Source organism: Pseudophryne corroboree, chromosome 5 (genome assembly GCF_028390025.1).
Source record: "Pseudophryne corroboree isolate aPseCor3 chromosome 5, aPseCor3.hap2, whole genome shotgun sequence".
NCBI lineage: Eukaryota > Metazoa > Chordata > Amphibia > Anura > Myobatrachidae > Pseudophryne > Pseudophryne corroboree.
In genome coordinates, this window is record NC_086448.1 from 759,564,419 (window position 1) to 759,586,865 (window position 22,447).

Below are 22,447 nucleotides of genomic sequence, written 5' to 3' on the forward strand. Positions count from 1 at the left end.
AACGACACTGAGACTTGAATTTGGCAGAAAATTGCTAGCTATTTATTTGTCCCTAACCATTAGGAAACCTGTAATAAAAGAGATTAATTTAATATGCCGCTCCATCTGGCATATGGTGGCGGCCCAAAAGAACGGCTCCTTAATCTAAATTAACTTAAATAACTCAATCCTATAAATTTACTAAAAGCTTACCATAAACCGGTAATAGGTGACAACTCAACCCCCACAGTGACTACCCACCGCTCCTGGGTGCCCTGCCGCTGCCTTCCCGGATGGGTGGTCAAGCGGCCATAAGTCGATGGAGGTGAGTGCACCTAAACCACAACAAACTGTAAAACACTACAGTTTTCTCTACAATACGAAACTGCCGTTCTTTTCCGCCAACAGCGAAAGACTCATCCCCACAGTCTTTCGCACCGCCACCATAAACCTACCCTAACTCCTGCAAAGCGAAACCTAGATCCTCCAGAAAAAACATCATCCCCTCCTCGGATAGATGTACTCCATCGCGCCGGAAAAGGTGGCTGTCTCTGAACCGTATCCTCGGGTGGCGGACCACCCTCTCACCGTGGGACAGCACCCACTTTGCCACAGCTCCTTTCACCTTTTTCCGGGCTCCGTCAATCCGGCGACCATCCGCCACACCCCTCTCAACACAATCTCGGCACCATCATGGAAAAAACCAACACACAAATTGGTCCATTGCGCGGTCACACTTGCCAGATCCTGTATCATGGCCCACCGCAGCTCCAAGGATGTCCTCTTCCCCTAGTCGTTGCCCCCTAGATGGACAACCAAAACCTTAGGGACTCCATGCTTGCTGGCCTGACTCACTAACCTACTCCTCAGCTCACCCCACATCATTCCGCGCCAGCCAAGCCATCTGACACCCTGTATTCCAAACAATGCCTGAGACCCTTCTGAGGCCACAAACCTGGCCGCCCCGTAAATGTAAGAGTGGCCAACCACCCAAATGGTCAAAATGTCTTAAAACCATCCTGAAGGGAAAAAGAGGGGTAGGATTGATTACTAAGAGGCTTATTCATTGCTTATACTGAAGGATCTGCCAAAAAAGAAAACTTTAGGACTCGCTGTTGCAGCAGTCACGGCCTAGCCGACTGCACCACGTTTTGTTGCCAATTTAGAAGTGCAATTAAAGACACAAAGGGGGAAAATCAAATAAAATTAAACAAAATAAAAACAGGGGGGGGGGGGGCGGTGGTGGAAGGGGGGGGGGGGGGTATAAAATGGGAAACACATGTAATAACTCAGCTGGAGGTGAAACGTAAAGACCTGCTGAGGGACTCTGATTAGACCAAATTAGCCGAATTATGGATTAGAATTCAGTCCGTCAAGTCAGGCAAAAAATCGCAAATAACTCCAGACCCCCGCTGCCGACTCATGCCAGCAACGGCGAGTAGCTAATCCCTGAGTAGGATAACAAACAAAAACAAAACAAAAGGGGTAACACCAACAGACGCACAACACCACAAATTCACAGAACTGTAACAGCATAATACATTGCCACTTTACGCAAAGCACCAAGCGCAAACCGACCTCTCATGCGACGGGGCGAATATATCGTCTATAACTCGCTGCTTTCCATCGCCCCACCGCCTGTATATCCGTTCTGGAGTAGCCCGCCGCAGCAGCCGACGTCACTGCGCCTATGCGAAAGGAGTGGGTACCAAAAGCAGTGGGTGGGAGGCCCAGGCCCGCCAACAGCGACTCAGCATCCATTGAAACTGGTATTTCGTGACTGGCAGCCCATCATAATGCAACAGCCCAGACCCCTCCTTAACGGGTCGCACCCCCACGTATTGCAGTGCCAGCCTCACCGGGCAACGCTCTCTTCCAGCGCTGATACCATTGTAACCCAGCGCCCTCTCCCCACCTGATCCGTCTTGGAGCGTCGTAACCTGCACAGCCAGGACCTCTCACCCACTACCAAGTCCTCAACCAGCAAACGCGAATCTGCTCTCTTGGAAGGCGCTAACAACTCAGAAAATCGAAAGGCTCCGTGGAAAGCCATCGAGAACGCCAAACTAAACAAAAGCGTCTCAAACCTGGACGACTCAACTCGCCCTCCGGCCTTTATTACGGCCGGCAACAAAGCCGCATCGATGGCCGCCTCCTATCTGGTGGCGACGGCGCAACTCGCGCCCACCCTTTCACTGCCTTCCACAGAACTTCGCTTTTCGTTACGTCAGGGACGCCTCGCAGCTTGCAGAAAAAGAATTGCCTGCCAAGTACCGAGAAACCACTGCTCGTGACCTGTCGGAGACGTAGCGCTGCCACCTAACAGAAAGCAACAGCCGATGCCTGCTCTTACCTTGATGTTGCCGCCCCCGGACAAACTCCTCCCACTCACTCCAAGCCTGTTCGTACACCTTGCGCGTGTCCGGCGCGATTGACCGCAACGCTAAACCCTTCAGTCCGGTACGGTCACCTGCCAAACATAACCGGGACAGTGAAAACCTTGCTCTTCGGCCTTGGGAACCAAACCCCCGAAATCTCTCCCACTGTCCACGCGACAACGCGTCTGCGATTTCGTTTTCCAACCCGAGCACGTGCTGCGTCCGGAACTATAGGTTCCTACGCAAGCAAGTGAAAAGCAATTGTACAAGAACCCGTAGTACCACCAGCGATTTCGCCCTTTGGTTATTAATCGCATGTACCACGGCCAGATTAACTCCCTGAACACTATGCTGCGGTTAGCCAACCGATCGCCCCAAACTTCCAGCGCCACCATAATGGGAAAAAAGCTCCAGCAGCACCAGATCCTTTTTAAGACCCTCGCTATGCCACTTCGCCGGCCAAGATGCCGCACACCACGATCCCTACAGAAGACAGCCGAATCCAGAGGAACCTGCAGCATTGGTAAAAAACTGCAAACTCTCGCTGTCAATGGCTGGCGCTTGCCATATGCTCACCCCGTTGAATTCCTCCAGGAATGAAGCCCAAACGGCCAAATCCCTTTTTAACTCAGAGGACAAACGAACGAAATGATGCGGCCTGGCACACCCCGCTGCAGCTCTGTCGAGCTTCCTGCAGAAAACCCTGCCCATCGGTATCACCCGACAAGCAAAGTTCAGCATGCCCCGCACGGACTGAGCCTGCCGCAGCGTGACTTTACGCGAGCCGTTGAAACGGCGAATAGTTTCGCGGAGCTTTGACACTTCGTCCTGGGGCGGGCTACACTCTCCCGCCACGGTGTCCATTTCATTCCCCCAAAATTGATAGACAGGATGCCGCAGTAATCTAAAAGCTGACTCAACATCGATCTCAGCCATGAGGGCCCCGCTCCCGTAGCTGCGGACCATACCTAGCGTCTCGTCGAACGACTGATACACCACCGAGCAATGAGCCGGTGGTATGGCGTCGCTGACCGACGCTCGTGGCGGGTAAGAAAAATGCTGAATCAGCCGAAAGGCGCCCGGAGTCTTCTTTGGTACCACCCGAACCGGGGAGATGACCAAGTCATCCACCGGGATTGACTTAAACGGCCCCTCCATCCTGCTCAACCTGAGCTCCCTATCCACTTTTCCCGCAACACAGTCGGCGAAACTCGGGCGGATTGAAGGTTCTGTGCGCACTCACGGACATCTCGCTTGCAACAGGCAAGCGGAACCCGAACTTAAAAACATCTAACCAAAAATTTGCATCCCGTTTATTAGGATAAAGACCCAACCATTTACCCATAGTTTCCAACTTAACTGGCGCTGGTGCCCTGCTGAGCGGTCCCGCTCGCGGCCTGCTTAGGGTAGGGTTGTTTCCCCCGATTGCCCTGTCGTCCCCCTTTGGAACAAGAGGAGGCTGGTTGGGTTCCACCGCCCTGCTGGCAAGAGTGGCGAAAACGGCACTGTTTGTCAATGAACATGCTCCGCTGTTAAAAGCGAAGCATTTCCCCCGAGGGGCAGACCGCCCGCCCATGCGAACGGCCAATCCGCCTGTTTTGGCAAATGCCCCGTACGCGCCCGCTCCCTGCGCTGACGACCCCCCGCGGCGCCCCCCCGTACCCTGTTCCTGGGTCTCGTCCTCCCGCTGGGATGCCCGGGTCACTTTGAGACAGACCTCCAGGTCTTTGAACGCGAAGTCCATGACCCGTAACCTGTCCTGCTTCTCCCGAAACTCTTGGTCATATCGCCGCCATTCCGAACCCCAGGATGTGCGCTGCATGTCGTGCACTAGATGAAGGTACCGGATGATATTCACGTGCTCTTCCGGCCTGTCCTCCAAATAGCAAGCCGCAAACACCCCAATCCGGCCAGCCATTTATCAAAAGACCTGGAAGCTTCCGCCCCCATGCCCTTTGTAGCGGCCGCCGCTTTGTAATCCTTCTTCATGGCCTTAGTCAAACCAAATAGTCTACAAAGTCACCCCTACGTATCTGTTTGCGGCAGCTATCTCGCAGGCCCCGCGTCACTGCCGTATACCCGCAGCGCACTACCCCCGGAAGATCTCGCCTCTTCCTCGCCCTACGCTCCTCTTCCCACATTCGCCTGCCGCTTACGCCTCTTCTGCTGCTTTGCCGCCCTTTTGGCAAGTTTCTCAGTCTCCTTCCGTGTCCTAGCAGTACTATCAGCGTCGGACGTCTGCGATGCCCAAGAGGAGGATGAGGAGGGGGATGAAGAGTTACGCGTACTCGAGCTCGCGGCGGAATTTGATAAAGACTGCCCCAACTCACCGGATGCCGTCGACCTCTCCGACCCGGATTCTTCGTCGTCATCCTTCCAATCATCGTCAATCACGAAGTCTGCCAAATCCCTGTCACCTCGGTCCTCTGTGGAAGATAAAACAAAAGAGGGGGGGGGGGGGGGGGCGGCCCCCGCCTGCGGCGCACGCCGGGAACCCCGCGTGGAATGCGCAGCGACCGTGCTCCCCTGCCGTTACCGGTCTGATCCTAGCTTATAAATGAATATATATATAAATCTCGCAGCCTTTTTCTAGTGCTGCATGCGTGATTTTGCGATTCACCTGGAGATTCCATCTGCCAAGTCCTTTGCCATGACCTATGCGGAGCACTGTTTCCAGGTGTAGGGTCCTTGCTTTAGACATGTTGGTTAAAACCCCGTACCAGGGTATTTCACAGCACTGTCACCCTTTTAACTAGGAAGAGAAAGGCTGTGAGTGATGACGGAGCAAGGCTATCGGATCCGGCTGGAATTACTGTTCTCTTCTTTACATAGAATCCAGAACAGGAGAAATTTATATATATAAATAAATGGGGGAAAAACGTTTAAACCACCAGCCGACATGCCAATATACACCCTTAACTGTAACTCAGCTACGCGGTAGAGTTGGTATCCGCTTGCTTCGTTGTATTCCTTTCAGGATCTTTATAATAGAAGTCCTTTGGACATACAATAGTCTAAAGGATTATTTTGTAAAGTAGATCCTCACATTTCTGCATATACTTTTTCGCCATTAGAGGGAGCTATTGGCACACATAAAACATCCCTCTGATCTATACAGGGGGGGGGGGGGGGGGGGCTATCCCTTCCCCGTAAATGGCGCTCGTTTGGGATATTTAAGATAGCTGACTATTAAGACCTTTTTAATAATTCTAACCATATGGGGAGGCGCGCTATTGTACTGAGCGGCCTCTCCCCCACACAAAGCTGAGGAGAACTTCTCCTACAGCCGCCCGGAAACACTGCGGCGTCTCTGGTGTGCGCATGCGCTACGAGACCGTTTCACACCAAGTCCCGTAGCGGCGCCATACAGTGTCTCCCCGCACGCTGGTAATGTCCCGGACGCGGCTCTCCCCCTGGCCGCTGGTGATTAGCACCCATTCAGTGCCTGCCCGCAGCTGAGTAAATCTCCTCAGCTGCGTGCTCACTGCCGCGTCTCTCCCCTGCTCCCCGCCTCCGGCGGCTGAGGGCATGTGCACCGCCGCACGGCATTGGGATCTCCCGCTGGCTGGGCGCGCTGGGACCGCTCGATCAGGTCCCGCAGGGCGCCTCCCTGTTAGGGGAAACTTTGCGGGAGGGATCCCGGCCGCCTCACAGCGGTGTGTCCGCTGCGATCCAGAGGGGAGGGGGAAACTGACCACAATAAATGGTTTATAAAACCTGTCATATGCAGGAAGCTGTGCTAAACTGGCCCTTAATACAACCAGTACTCACAGCCAGATGATTTGCAGAGGATCGCCTGTGCCTCTCCCAGTGATGCAGATCCCTTCAAAAGGGGATCTTTGTCTCCTCTGCATTATCAGGCTTTGTCCCCCTTTTCCTAGGGAGACGCAGCACTGTCTTGCATAAAACCAAATCACCAAGAGGCTTAAAATGGCTTCGCCTTCCCTATATATATCAAGCCCTCCCCTTAAAGGCTGTACTTTCCTAACAGCTAGGTCCACCCCTCCCCAGATGTTTAACTCTTTTCTCTCCTATGCAGTCAATACTCTCTTCTAACATCAAGAACAATAAGCCTGTAAAGGATCTGTAATCCTGAATGCTGAATAACACTGCCGGCAGTTACCTTGTAAATAGTTATTAAGGGAATGATTCAATGCCTAGCAATGTGCTCAGGGCTTTCAGGCGTGATTAATATCTTTGCTCATTTTCAATGCACCCCATAGGGGAGAGCAGGAAAATTAGCGTCCATACTACCATACTAAATGGGAATATGCGCAGCCAGGGATTGTGGTGATGATCGATGACAGAACTGTCTATTTTTCCAGCACTGAATAGCTAGATTCTGGAGCTTCAATCATTTGATCAGATGTCGGGGTTATTATGTACTAAAATAGGTTACCAATAAAATGCATCCACAGACAAGTGCGTAACTAAGTACTCCCGGCAGAGTGGTTTAGTGTTGTTCCTGTATCGCTAGTATACACAACCAAACGCCATAGATGTGACTTCACTTTCAGCGGCAGCAGTGTCGGCTGTGACTTATGCTCTGATTACCTTAATAAACTGTACTTGAACGTTTTCAAAAATCCTAATGTGGAATTTATATATATATAAGAAAAAATTAATACTGCGCCACATGTGAGATAAACAGATATGTTGTACAGCGATGGCAATCCTATGTGACACTCCCCTGCACTGCTAATGGGGCATCTGCTGTTTCCCTCAATAAATACAGGGGTGGTAATTCCCTGAATAAAATGTAGGAGAAAGGAGGGGATGAGGGATAAGTAGCGACCACGGTGTCAATAAATAAAGTAAAAGTTGCCAATTAAAATTAAAACAACTATTTATTACCATAAAATTGAACATAAAAGAGACACATAAAAAATGGGACAACAATATATACACAGCTGAACTATATACTTTTTTTTTTTTTTCAGAAACTCCGAAGTTTGAGGTTTACTGCAGAAAAATCCCGGCGGAATGTTCAGTTCATCATGAAATGTATCATCAAGTGTCCAGCTTCCCTGACTGCAAAACCAAAGACTGCCTTCCTGGAGTCTATCTGAAAGTGGTATCGTGCGAGGAGTCATCGGTGGAGTGGAGTGACCTGATAGATATCAACAGTCAGGGCACACAGGTAACAAAGACATTTTGGGGCAGATTGATCAAACCTCCTGAAGAGGACAAGAGGAGAGGTTGCCCATAGCAACCAATCAGATTCTTGCTTTCATTTTATACACTGTTAGATGGATGATAGCAGGAATCTGAGTGGTTGTTCTACTTCACGAATGTATAAAACCCTTCTAGTCATTACAAGGTGAAGGGCAAAAGTGCACTAACCAAAATGCTAATTTCCTCATCCAAAATGTGTCGTGGTTTCTGTCACTTAAATGGACGTGCACAAGAATTTGGGGAGACCTTCACCCCCAATTTTTCGGCTCTATTTATTTCATTGTACAATTAAGAAAAGGTTGCAATCCTGTTTGCATTGGTTACATAGGATGACGGCGTCTGTTGTAATTTGTACGTTCAGATTTGCTTTTACCATCTGGTTGAACATGTCAAGGTTCTATATTTTGCAATGAGAAACTTGCCTGCTTTATCTGTTCAGCCTTGCTGAGAACTGCAGCACAGGGGCCATCAAACAAAATAAACGTACATTATTTGTGACATTTCAGAAGCCTGTCCGCTTACAGGGATCTGCAGGGATACTGCCTTGAAAGATTAACAACATGTGCCTTATCTTGTCGACAGAACGTGCTCCTGAATTTTTACAGAGAAATTCCTCTACATGGAGTGCGGTCAGCACAGTGCTTTATGTGACACTTATATATGTTATTTATTGCATTTATAGGTAGTCTTCCTAACTGGCTATGGTTACGTGTATGTGGATGTGGTTCAGCATTGTGGGGCTATAATCATCACTCTAGCACCAGAAGGAAGGACTGGCCCCGTATTGACGAGTCTCAACAGGTATGTGTAATGAGGGGCACAACAGCTGCACACTCGCTTTCATTTGTTACCTACACTCAGTGGTAGCAGCTATGTTGAAAGTCAGTAGACTGCAGACTCTTGTGGAACCACAGCTCTATGAATATGTACACACAAAGGGGAGAATTCAATTAGTTGCCGGCAGGATTCGCACAATACTGCCGCACTTTACTGCAGCGGGATCTCGCTTAAAATTGCTCTCTGCCCAATAAGTAGTGAGCACTTTTAGGCCGATCCAACATTCGTCCAACATCGCAAAAGAGCCGAATTGGGCTGTTGTTGTAACTCCGTGGCAACGTCTGATTCGCCCTTTTGCACGTAATTGAATTTCCTCCAAAGTGCCTGAATGAGGTCACCGATTCCTAGTGATTTGATTGGCTGCAGACTTGTGAGTATTAAGCACACAGTCTATTTACATTAAGTCGTCTGTGATGTCCATTAAACCATTTCTTATGTGGTTTTATTTATAAACTAATGTTAAATACCTGCAATTAGATTGTAACTGTAATATAGCCGCCCAGCCACTCCCAGCTTCTGTTTCAGCGTATGTTACAGTGGGTTATCGCCATTACTGTGCAACGTGTAGGTGCTGTCTAGAGAGTAGTTAAAACATTAACTGACCACAAAAAAAAACATAAGGTGCTGCTGTCTTCAAAGTTGTGTAAATTACTTATGTTTAAACATAACTTATGGTAGGATGCTGTGCAAAGGGTTACCAAGTTTACAGTCCTGAAATGCAATCAGAGAGAGAGAATGGCAAACTGACACAGAATATGTATAAAATACTTGATGGTAATATAAAAATAATGTTTACTTAGCTTTGAATAATAAGGATTGATACACAAATAAATGATTCCCCGGATTCACCATCATGGAGAACCCACTTTGAGAAGCTGCCTTAACGTTGACTTAAGTGTCGTCATGGAGTGATCTAGAACAGCCAGAGAGATGTAAGGAAAGCAAAGCGTCTTTTTTGGGCAAATGTGCATCTTAATCACAATGCAATGTGACAAAACCGCTTCATGAGACTGCACTGATTAATTTAATATGCGACACCCGTATATCTGCGTGTGACTGAGTCTGAATCTGTATACGGAGCACAACAGAACTTGCCGTGAAAAAAGCTGCGGCGCTACATCACAGCACTTCATATGCAGATTCAGACTCAGTCATGCCCAGATATACAAGTGTCGCATATCGGAGTAATCAGTGCAGTTTACTGAAACGACTTTGTTGCATCGCATTGCAATTAAGTCGCACATTTGCACAAAAAGGCACTCAGTGCGCTAATTTCAGCAGATAAAAGTTTTCACCAAAAATGTTAAAACAAAAAGTAATCTCCGTTTTATGTTTTGGTACTACAGCAGGTTTCTGTCTGTTTGGTACTGTTGCTTCCTGCCTCCAGTCACAGTGACCTGCCACTGGTCACTATGCCAAGCAGTTAGTACTGAGCGTCTGTGTATAGCCTAGGTAAAATAAACTCAGCACCACCAATGCAGACTAGAATAACAGCTACTGGGTTTATCCTGTTGGGCAGTCTGGCTGTTTTCAATGCAGTAGGTTTGATTTAACAATGAAGGTGGTAAAATAGATTAGATGATGTCTGCAGTATATAAATGTGTGCAGATAACAGCCAGCCACGTGTTGTTCTGCCTGAACAGCCAGCAATTAGGTCCACAGAGTGAGTGGCCGAATTAGACAGAGATTAAGCTGTTCTGGGATTAGGGCCAGACAGCCATCTTGCATTGTGTGGCCAGATAGGAAACATCACAGACAGGAAGTACTTCAAAGGTACTTCAAAGTACTTGAAAGGTAGAGTAACAGTGTAACTGTACAGGCTGTCACTTCACCTTCACTGGTCGGTTTACCACTTGCTAAGAATGATAGGAATAGCACTGGGGATTGCACGCCGCAGCTCTTCTACAGATGTTACCTAACCCCAGTGGCTACCAGCCATACTGTACATAAAAGAGCCAGCCACTGGCATAGGCTCAAACTAGTTGTCCTTATGATTTGGTGAGTTGCCAATGTTCGACATGATAGCCAAAGCTAGGTTATTTCTTTTTAAACAGAGCTGTAACAAGGTTATAATTGCTTATAGTTTTATATAGATGCAGTATTGCACATCTTTATTAGTTTCTATGTAATCACCCTGTAATAGAGTCTTTACAGCACTAACCTGCTATGATCTCTTGACATGGTTTTCTAGAGTTGCTCTGATTTCCTCCAGCACTCCAGATTAACCGTCTTCTGATAAAATGAACTGCATTATGTGTGTCTATGTTGTGGGGTTATTGGGGTGTATTCAATAGATGTCGGATCCTTTCCGACGAAAATTATCCAACATCTGAGTATTCAATGAGCGGATTTGGCCATTCCCGACAATGCCAACTCGACTTTTTTTAAGTCGGATTGACATTGTCGGAACAGGGGCCAAAACATGTCAGATTTGGCTGCGGAATCCGACAAAACATGTGGATCTGCGGCTAATCCGCCGAGCCACGTGTTTTCCGACAAGTCAGAATTCCCATTTTCTCGGGGGGAAAAACAGCCCGATTGAATAGGTCGGTACCCCTTCCGACCTAAAAAAGTCGGAAACTGCCGTCTTTCCAATAGACGGCAGTTTCCGACCTCATTTGAATACCCCCCATAGAGTGTAAGTTCCACTTGGACAGGGATTCATGTAAATTATTAAATAGGCTCTGGAAAGCGCAGTGTAATATACAGGCACTATACAATTAATAGATAATATTTAAATAATGATAATATTTGGAGTCAGGTCCTAGCAATTGTCCATGTTCAGCCTTTGCCTTCATGACACAGATGCAACATCATCAGGGTTGAACTAGTGTAAATAGATTTTGCATACTCAGTACATATCCTATCCCATGGACATGAAGATGATTCAATATGGACGACCATGAAAGATGGCAGGAGGTTCAGGACAGATATGTGTTGTATGCTCTACAAGATAGTGTATATAGTAAATGGTATTAAGAAGAAAGGGTAGGGGTTTTATTTGCAAAATAGACCCTTAGGGTTTATTTTGTATTTGTAATTCCTTTAAATGGCAATTTTATATAAAACACAATATGCAAAGCAGAAGGAAAGGAATTGAATAAATTGCTGGTTCTCTACGGCTCAGTAGAATATTAGCTAGCCACAGCACTAGTCCAACGCCAAGCTACATTTCAAAGTATGTTACTGTCACGTAGAGATTACTCCCATTATACTGTATTTCAAAGTGAGTTTACTCTTTTACCTCCCACACTTTTAATGATGAAAGCAGAGATCGTTGTTTCATTCAGAAAATATAACCAATTTGCAAGGTGTTTCTTGCCGGTTGGCCTTAACTTAAAATTATAAAGATAATAACACATTTTGAGACAGAGCCCTGCATTCTCATCTCAAATTTACGGAAATGTGCAAAGAATTCACCTCATGTACAATTCTCATTTGTTTTATTTTGGACACAGGACTCGAAGTCAGGGAATGGTGTTTAGAGTCCTTGTCTCCCAGCTCAGCGTGGGGATATTTGATGACGTCACAAATTACAAAATGTCGTCTGAACTCATGCGGTTGACGTTGGATAACTTGTATCTTCATCTGTCGCCGGTAAACTGCTACGTCAGACAGCCCTGTTGGGACATACAGGCAGACATCACTTGTGGCATGCCCACGTTCTACAGCCTAGAGGTATACTGTGGAGATTTGCAACTAGACAACCAACTGTACAGCAAATCCCATTTCCATTTCCCCGTTCTGGTTTGTCAAGAAGAGAGAAGCGAATGCACCAAGTGGCCAAAGACCGGCATTCTCTACTTGTCTACCAAAGATCTAGAAGAATACAAAGAGGCTTCTTACCTCAAACTCTTCATCACCCTCTCTGTAGAGCAAGAGGTCTATGATTTGAATGAGCTAAGCTTCGATTTGAAGCCATCCCGTGTTTATGTGGAGGACACATTTGTCTACTATGTAAAAACACTGTTCGACACGTATCTTCCAGACAACAAGATGCTGCAATGCCAAGTCAGTAACTCCGGACTTTTCCCTCTGATACTACCAGAGCAAGTGCGGCAGCATGCCTTAGCCCTAGTCAGCCCTGTTAAACTCCATAAGCTAACCGTGCAACCGGTGAATCTGTTGGTCAGCATCCATGCTTCCCTCAAGCTGTACATAGCCTCCGATCACACACCGTTAGCCTTCTCCATGTTTGAGCGTGGACCGATCTTCACCACAGCCAGGCAGCTGATACACAGCCTAGCCATGCATTATGCCGCTGGTGCCCTCTTCCGAGCAGGTGGGTACATTGTCGTTCTGGAATTACTATGATGTCCTTGGAAAGTTACGGGGAGTTCTTGTGTACAATGAATGTTAGAAATGAAATATTGTGTCTATATTTACAGTTATTAGCAATTACCTTTTATGGGATAATTAGTCTACTACCATAAGAGTTTTATGATTTTGATTATATTTAATTTGATATTTTGTCAAGAATCAAGTCGTTACTTTACACGCAGAACAGGGATCTCAGGCACACACACGTTCCTATCAATGTATAGCGATAGGGCTGGTTTTCCGTCTCAGCGTTTCACTGTGATAGGAAAAGCCCTTTCAAAAATTCTCACCCAGTTTTCTTTCTTCTTCAAACTTTCCTCTTTTGTCCTGAAGCTAGGTACACACAGGAGCCATATCGGGCCTGTATGCCAAATCGCAACGGCATATCGCTCAGTGTGTATGGCCAATATGCACGGTCCCGCAGTTGCTAGCGACGTCGCCAGATTTGATGTGCTGCACATCAAGCCTGGCGATATCGCTAGCGTCTTGTAGTATGCTAATGATGGACGGAACATGATCGTTCCATCCTTCATTAACATCGCTCCAGTGTGTACACACAATCTGAGCTGGCTGGCATTCAGTCCAGTGCTGGAACGTATGTCCGTCGCTCCAGTGTGTACCGAGCCTTAGTTCTCAACCTGAAGTTGGTTGAGAACAAAGGACAAAAGACGTACCATTCTGCAAAGTACGAAATCTATATTACAGTTTGCATATAACTGCTCTGTGCTTTCGGACACTGAAGGTGATAATTCCGGGTGTGATACAGCATCACCGCGGTCTGGATGCCAGCGGTCACATGACCAACACCGACATACAGACAATGAAAATGCCGACGGTAATTATTTTACCCCTCCCGTCTCCTAAACTAACCGGCCTGGGGTGGCGGCTAGGGCTAAGATGCGGGGGATGGCGCCTATGACTAATCCCCCTGTCTAGTGCCTAAGCCTAACAACCACCAAACCCCCTGCCCCCCACCCCATCCCAGGCCCTAGCCCTAACTGTCACCCCAATACCTACAGGATGTCTGTGTTCCGGCGCCGGGATTCTGAGTGGTGTCGGGATTCTCTGCATTGGTCACATGACTGCCAGCATCCCGACTGCCGGGGTGCTAACCGCGTCCCCTAATTCCTACCTACTATTATGTATTTAATTTCATGTTAAAACTTCAGCAGTGGACAAGGAATCGGCAATCCTGTTACATGAGATTTGGGTGTAGTTCCCCTTTAAACTAAGGAAAGGCAGGGTCACCTGATATAGGATCATGTACAGATTCTCTTAATTAACATATTTGTGGAAGCCTTTCTAATCCTCTGTTAATATCTTACGGATGGAGTGTAGCGTTTACACTCTTTGGTATTGGAGTTGGGTTTTTTCACAGATGTCAGGCTTCCCTGTGACTGGAGCTGACCTGACAAGCATGTGGTGCCCAGAGATCAATGGTGAAGAAATGTCCTTAATTAGCAAAGTATTATGTTTAGTACCATCATGCTGGACCAAGTTATGGGTCACTGATCCAATTAATGTTAAACCTTGATTTTCACACACATTAATGGAATTTAGTTTGAAGTCTGATCAGATCGGACAGGCTCCTAATAGTTTTGACTTTAAACTTTTTTTTCCCCCCCTTCTGTTGCTGGAGTTATTGTACCTATGGAATGGCATGCTTTAGCCATTCCATCGCAACAATTAAAGAATGAAACTCAAATGTCAGTAGCTAAAAAATACTTATTTTCCCCTCTCCATTTGGCTTCATCTAGATATATATATATATATATATATATATATAAATGGAATCCGCAGCACACGGTGAAAAACTCAATGACATGTGCTGCGGATTCCATTTGCATCTACATTGGGATGTCGGCCGAAATACCTACCGCTGGCACCGGGACAGTAAATGCTATTTGTTTGGGAGTGCTGTCCTACTACCTGTGTGTGTGTGTGTGTGTGTATAGATATATATATATATATATATAGATATATATAGACAGGAATCACGGCGGCACTCAGGAGACTGTTATACTTGCAGTAAGGTTTATTGCCAAATGTGCATCCAACACATGTTTCGGGACACAGCCCGTCGTCAGGGATGAAAGTGCAATAGTGCAAAATGTGCTTAAATACATACAAGGACATACACCCAATCAACAAATTCATGACAATGAATAAATAACGCTCACCTGTGTGTCCACTGTTGAATCCAAACTCCCCTGCTCCTTACCGTGCACGTGTGCCGGCGGATAACGTCATCAGCCGCCGCCCCTTCTTGACCTATCCTGTCTCATCCAAAAAGACGCATACAGAGGGTCATGATCATCAGACGGCTACCGACGCGCTCCCTTGCCTCTGACACTGGCCGTATGAGCCAGGTGATGTCATCAACAGCGGCCCACACATAGAGCAACATGCCCATCACCATAGTAACTGTAAACAACAAATGTAGCTTATAAAAACATAACTCTAGCTACACAGACATTGAAAAAAAGTGAAAAGTTAAAAATTAAAAACAGCAGCAATTTTTAACTTTTCACTTTTTTTCAATGTCTGTGTAGCTAGAGTTATGTTTTTATAAGCTACATTTGTTGTTTACAGTTACTATGGTGATGGGCATGTTGCTTTATGTGTGGGCCGCTGTTGATGACATCACCTGGCTCATACGGCCAGTGTCAGAGGCAAGGGAGCGCGTCGGTAGCCGTCTGATGATCATGACCCTCTGTATGCGTCTTTTTGGATGAGACAGGATAGGTCAAGAAGGGGCGGCGGCTGATGACGTTATCCGCCGGCACACGTGCACGGTAAGGAGCAGGGGAGTTTGGATTCAACAGTGGACACACAGGTGAGCGTTATTTATTCATTGTCATGAATTTGTTGATTGGGTGTATGTCCTTGTATGTATTTAAGCACATTTTGCACTATTGCACTTTCATCCCTGACGACGGGCTGTGTCCCGAAACATGTGTTGGATGCACATTTGGCAATAAACCTTACTGCAAGTATAACAGTCTCCTGAGTGCCGCCGTGATTCCTGTCTATTTGCAGTCATGCTGACTGAGGGAGGGCACCGGAGCAGGTAATGGACTGATGCTTTTGGAGTGCCGGCTGTAACTGTTTGCTATAGATATATATAGATATATATACTGTGTGTGTGTGTGTGTGTGTGTGTGTGTGTGTGTGTATATATATATCAATCACTTCTATGGAGGGAATACAAGTGTTTTGCGCATCGCCGGCCACTAGATGGCACCCTACAGCTGCTGGCACTGACATTTTTGTTATGTTGTTCCTTCATTTTAACAGGCTGGTAACTAGTGTAATATATATGTGTGTGTGTGTGTGTGTGTGTGTGTGTGTGTGTGTGTGTGTGTGTGTGTGTGTGTGTGTATGTGTATATATCGATCTATCTATCAAGGGTGATCTAGGAGAGCAATCGCTGCATCACATTTCCAGACTCTGGGGGTAATTCCAAGTTGATCGCAGCAGGAAATTTGTTAGCAGTTGGGCAAAACCATGTGCACTGCAGGTGGGGCAGATGTAACATGTGCAGAGAGAGTTAGATTTGGGTGCGGTGTGTTCAATCTGCAATCTAATTTGCAGTGTAAAAATAAAGCAGCCAGTATTTACCCTGCACAGAAATAAAATAACCCACCCAAAATCTAACTCTCTCTGCACATGTTATATCTGCCCCCCCCTGCAGTGCACATGGTTTTGCCCAACTGCTAACAAAATTCCTGCTGCGATCAACTTGGAATTACCTCCCTGTACAGTATAGCAACAGAATCCTTATTTCCCTCAGTTGAAAAGAGTTAACTTAGTAGTTACGTACCATCAATGTTTAAACATTAGTCAGATGTTTCAGTCCCATTTTGGACCTTCTCAAGGTTAGGAGCACTACAAGTACCACACACATTACGTTTCCTGACTTGTACACTTTTTAGTAAATAGTGTTAACTGCCTTTTTTATTTATATTTGAATAATGAATATGATGTAGTTGACAATGCTGAAAATATGGACATTTCTGAGGATTTAAACCTCTGACGCTTACTGGAAATGTCCAGATACTAGATCAGTGCTTGGCAATCTGATAAACTTTAGGGCAGCCTCTCCAACCGTAAAAAAAACAAAAGCCTGAAAAGAACCTTGGCTCATCTACATCACTCATCCCGAAATGTCTCAACGTGCCCCTCATTTGCTCCAAAATGACACCATGTGCTCTAAGATCCCTGCACGCCACAAAATGCACTCAAATCTCACCAAACCCTCAGGAAGTATACAGTTAAAATACCGGCTGTCAGGATCTCGGCACTAAGGAGACCGACGCTGGAAACCCGACAGCTGGTAAAATACCGATGCCCGGAATCCCAACTGCCGCAGGTTATTCCCACTCGGTTGGTGGGTCCACGCCACCAACCGAGTGGGAATATAACCTGTGGCAAGCCCACGAGGGGACTCGCTGCCGGGATTCCGGCAGACAGGATGCCGCTGTCGGGGAAACATACCGGACCCCCTCAGGCTGCACATGTAGCCCAAAACTACTTATCTTTCCACTCATATCTCCCCATATACCCCCCAATATGCTACTCAGTCTTGCGCTACTGCCCCAATCACCTCCCCATATGCCCCTTACAACTACCCTTCGTTTAGTTAAACTAGTTCTCGAAAGTAGCTACAGCTCCCCCTCCTGGCTGCAGAGGAAGGGAGGAGTGCACACTGCACTGTCTCCTTCTGCATTGTACAGAGGTCATGTGATACAAAAGTCAGCTGACATGTTCATTCTCATCTGCTATATAATAAAGGAGACAGTAAGTGAGATTGCGAGCATACCATTTTGGGCCACAGGTGAAGACTCACTGGGTCTCTGCCCACCTGCTGACCACCCCTACATTAGTTCTATATGTTCACCATTCTCTTTCCCTGCCCTGCAGTAGGATACCATGTTAAGGCAGGGGGCTTCTCTATCTAAACAATTTGAGGCAGGGGGCTTCTCTATCTAAACAATTTGAGGCAGGGGGCTTCTCTATCTAAACAATTTGAGGCAGGGGGCTTCTCTATCTAAACAATTTGAGAGTGATAGAGAACTGGGCAAGCTTCCTTTGCAGGAATGCAGAGGGGTGTGGCCAGTGATGTTACAGCAGATCATTACCAGCTTTCTGGCCCAGAAAGTCCCAACATGCCATGGAAATGCCCACATACCACGTCCACGCCCCAGAACAGGACATTTTTAATGGCAGCCCAAGCTTAACATTGAATCATTTATTTTACCTTCATGGTTCACATCTGAAAATTTAATTATGACCCTATTAGACCCTAATATTTCTTTCATTATACTTATAACAAATTATAATGCTGTTGTTCATTTTTAGACAGCAGTAAAGTAATTAGAAGGAAATATGTTTTCAGTTAAAAAATGAACACAAGGATTGCAAAGCTGAACATCAGATATCATTTCAAACAAAAACTATAAGAACTACTAGACTGCAGTTTGGCGGCCCAAAGTTCTTGACACATTTCATTGGGAACTTCCTGGTGGTTGTTGAAGGGCAACAAAAGGAATGTTTTTGAAATTTGCGGTTGTTTTTAAAAAAAAAAAAAAAACACCCAACTCACATGATATGCACAGGTTGTAATCTCTGAAACCCCTGTAACTTCAGAAGGTTTATGTTTTAAATATTTTACTTTGTGATGAGGGAAAATAATTACTGACATAGTTAAATAATTTTGTCCACTTTTACACGATAGAGGAAATCCATAAAACATGGCTACTTTGTGGGTAGATGAGGTGGGTAGACGATGATCTCTGTCTGTAGACGATGATCTATGTTTTCACCCGTGTGGATTTATTTTTTTTTGGGGGGGGGGGCAAAGGGTTACACTTGCATTGAACGCACGTATATAAAGCATACTTGTCTACTTCTATACCGGAAAGTTGAGGGAGGCTCCCAAATTTCCGTGATTTCCCATGGACCCTCAAGAGGGCAGCATCCCCCCCCTTCCCTCCTCACGATCATTATAGCGCTCCTTTGCTGCATGATGCAAATTGATACTTTTTGCAGCAAGTCAGGGGCAGCGAGAGCAGCAAATAGTATGTAATGATGCTGTAGAACTGGAGGCGTTCTTAAGGTGCAATTGGCCCCCTTAACCACAGGCGTAAGGACAAGTGGGTATGAGGTCATATGAGCCAATAGGTTCCATCCTCATATACATACTTTTGCCATTAAAAAAATGCTAATAATAGCATTTTATTTCACGAAAATCTTTGGGCCTTTCTTTCTTTTTATGAGCTCTTCATTCTGTATCAGAAAAGTGTGTACGCACCTTCGATTATGTTTTGTTGGAAGAACCCCTGTTGAATCGGGCAGTCGCATCTGTACTGTTTAATACTCAGCCGATTTGACAGGGATAGGTCGGATCAAAAGTGCAGTGTGTATGCATCTTTACAGTGATCAGCACCTAATACCCCTTTTACACTTAAGTCCTAGGTCCAGCTCAGGACACTGAACAGGGGTTTCAAGCCATGTCATGGCGGCTGGAACCCTGTTTACACCGCAGGCTGGACCCAGGATATTGCTTGTGGTTACTTCTGCTTGCTCTTGGAGATGACATAATCTCCAAGCTCCAGGAATGCGTCTCCCCATGTAGTGAATTGTACCTGGGTTACCTGTTCACACTGCCCTGTAACACGGGTCCTTCTCAGACCAACCCGGTTAGCTAGCTGGGTTGGGGTCCCGGGTCACTGGACCCGGGGTTAACCCTTTTACACTGAGCTGCGGCCTGGGTTACCCTGCAATAATACAGGTTTGCGGCGGTGTACAAGGAGTATAATTCAGAATGGTGAGCCTCACCTGGGAATAATACATAACTGTTGGTAATGGAGGAACCAGAAGACTCATCCTTAGCACTGCAGGTAATTTACATACACAGACCCTCCCCCTTAGTCATGTAATTAGCATAGCTACAGTAATTTCTGATTCACCTTTGCTAAACGGTACAAGGCAGCTGTCACTGATCCATGGCTGAAGACCATTCAGAGACCCGGTGCTTAATCCTGTCTACGACCTGCAATGTAACTTTAAAACATCTGTGACAGCTACTTGGTCCCCGTTACAGCCTAATATATGAGCTTTTACAGAAACATACGTGGCCAGAATAAAAAAAAGAATGCAAGAAACTAAAACCAATTTGTAACAAATTATTTTGTTGCTGAATAAAAACCAGCAGTACATTAACATATTTCTCTGTACTGAGATCATTGCATCTCGCGGCCGTGCTCGAAAACAAGAGATCGCAATAGAGGAGTCTCCGCAGGACACAGAGATGGTTAGTGCAGCTGAGACAAAGCAGACATGGGTGCATGCCAGGTCCCTAATGAGGCATAATTGTCTAAGACACTGGTTGAGTAGAAAACTAAAACAGATACACAACATTCCTTCCCTTTCCTAATAGACATCTTAGCTCTTGGAACGAGTGCGAGAAGAATTTCACGAGGGGCCGGAACAACCTATAGCACAAGGAGAGTAACGTACGTTTTAGCCGTGATCTAGGGTGAAACGCCCACCGGTCATATGGTTTTATCCATCCTAAGGTGACCCTGCCAAATCCAATCTGCTGTAAAACACTAGTAATAGATCTAATCAGCAGGATGTCACTGTTCTACACAAATGGAGATGAAATAAAACAGTTATTTGGCATAAATTGTTCTTTTTGAGGAAACCATTTTTTTCTTCTTCTTTCTAGCAGTCTGCTGCTCACTGCAGTGATTGGGTCTAACTTATATTGCAGGTGGCCTTATGTAAATACGCTACTACCGCTGGGCCTGATTCATGTGTGTAAGTACAGCAAAAAAAAGCCCACAAATGTTAGACAGCGTTATTTTTAAACACCCCACCCAAATCTAATCTCTCTGCACATGTTACATCTGCCCCACCTGCAGTGCAAGATGGTTTTACCCAGTCACTTGCTTTTTTGCTTTACTTACAAACACTGTTCCCAAACTCCAGACACGTTGTACAGTGTGTTGCATCAAACAGTGTGCTCACACGTCTATGTGCACAAACAGCAGGGCTCACGTTCCTGTACACCAGACAGCAAACAGATGAGAGCTCCAGCTATTCTCCCACCAGCAAGTAGAACATACATTATTCTCAGTATCACGTGATCATTTTCTGTGAGAGGTTGTAGAAGCACAGGGATTGATAGGATTGAAGCAATGAACCTCCACTACCTGCATATCACTACTGCGGATTCCGGTCAGGATCCCGGCAGTGTGACTCCTGACGCCAGAATCCCGACACCGCTCGGAATGCTGACGCAAGCATCCCGACATGGAATTTAAATGCCGTCAATGGGATCCCAATCGAGGTCTGCAGGTACTCCACACTGGTAAGCGGCGGTCTAGGGTAGGTTAGGTTTAGGCTGCGGGGGGAGGTTTAGGCTGCGGGGGAGGGTTTGGTTTAGGTTTGCAAGCACCACCGGGGAGGGTTAGGGTTAGGCGGTGGGGGGAAGAGGGAGGGGTTAGGGCCAGGCTGCGGGAAATGAGGGTTAGGGGTAGTTTACTTACCAATTAGATGTCGGGATCCAGAGCATCGGGATGCCGCTGTCTGTATTTTGACTGCTGGCATCCCATGCGGCGGGATCCCAGTACCAACCCCATTACTGTTGTATAGGTGCTGGAACCAGTGATCTTACTATAATTAATGTACTATACAGATTTATATTTGTGAATACATTACTTCCTATTAGAAATTACTATTTTTTTCTAAGAATTTCATTTAGTTGTTCTCCACAGAACAGAGCCTAGAACCTGTCTTTACTTGTGTGTCCCCCATCTAACAGGTCTGTGGCAGCTCATCCTACCTGCATCCCCAACCTGAGAGAATAAGCCCCAGACAGCGCTGTATGCAAGGAGAAGCCGAGAGATTTAGGGGCCGTTATAGCAATAACCACAGTTTTGTCCTATTAATAATCATAGATTGTCGCTGCTAATGACAGCGATATCCAAGGCATTATGGGGAAATATGAAAAGAACCCTTGCGACTCCAACAAGAGAACGTCCCAGCAACAATTTTCACAGGGGGTATAGAAAAGAAAATAAGGGACAGGTAAACTGGAGGTGAAAGGCATAATCCTTCAAGTGCAGCGGGGAGGCTATAGTATACACCTGCCGTACATAGACGATACAGGGTATCAGAATGTGGCACAGCTTATTTCTCATGTGTTAGCGTGCCCTGGTAGAAGCACAACCAGAAAAGGCATAGATAGGCATGCATGGAAACACTCATGATATATATTTTACCGTCACATTCAGTAACATTTTAAAACGTCCATTTTTTTTTTGAGGATCATTTCAAATAAAAAAAATGATTCAGTGACCCTCACTCCTTTTACTGTCCAGCCCACTAGCTGCTGTATAGAAAGCCTCTCATCTGGGCCCGAGTTGTTTTGTTGAGGTGCAGAGATTTGAGAGCCGTAGTTACGCAGCAGCTGACAGGGCGATACAGTAGGGACCAGGATCCTGTATTGTAAAGAAGAAGCCTACACAGCGCCAATATGTCGTCATTCAGCAGCCAGAGACAAAAACGTGTCAGATTTAGGGGAAAACCACTACTTCAGGGCCAGCTGTACTGTAAAATGTTGATAAATTGATTCCCAAAAGTGAGGTGGAATGAAGGGGTAAATTTGCATCACCACATACAGATGACCTTGGTAGCGTGTCCAGTTTCTCTGTACCGAAGTCTGGTAATTGTCATAAATGGGATTCTGG

The 22,447-nt window shown here is 46.2% G+C and overlaps 1 protein-coding gene across 5 annotated transcripts in view; it reads left to right on the plus strand.

The window, feature by feature from the left end:
- VPS13B (vacuolar protein sorting 13 homolog B) overlaps positions 1 to 22,447 on the plus strand; it is a 1,616,194-nt gene that overhangs the window by 1,547,432 nt on the left and 46,315 nt on the right. For all 5 annotated transcript variants that reach the window (XM_063924187.1, XM_063924188.1, XM_063924189.1 and 2 more), the window contains exons 54-56: positions 7,298 to 7,497; positions 8,215 to 8,333; positions 11,828 to 12,651. In XM_063924187.1, the coding sequence (XP_063780257.1) occupies positions 7,298 to 7,497; positions 8,215 to 8,333; positions 11,828 to 12,651 (1,143 nt within the window). The remainder of the gene's footprint in view (positions 1 to 7,297; positions 7,498 to 8,214; positions 8,334 to 11,827; positions 12,652 to 22,447) is intronic.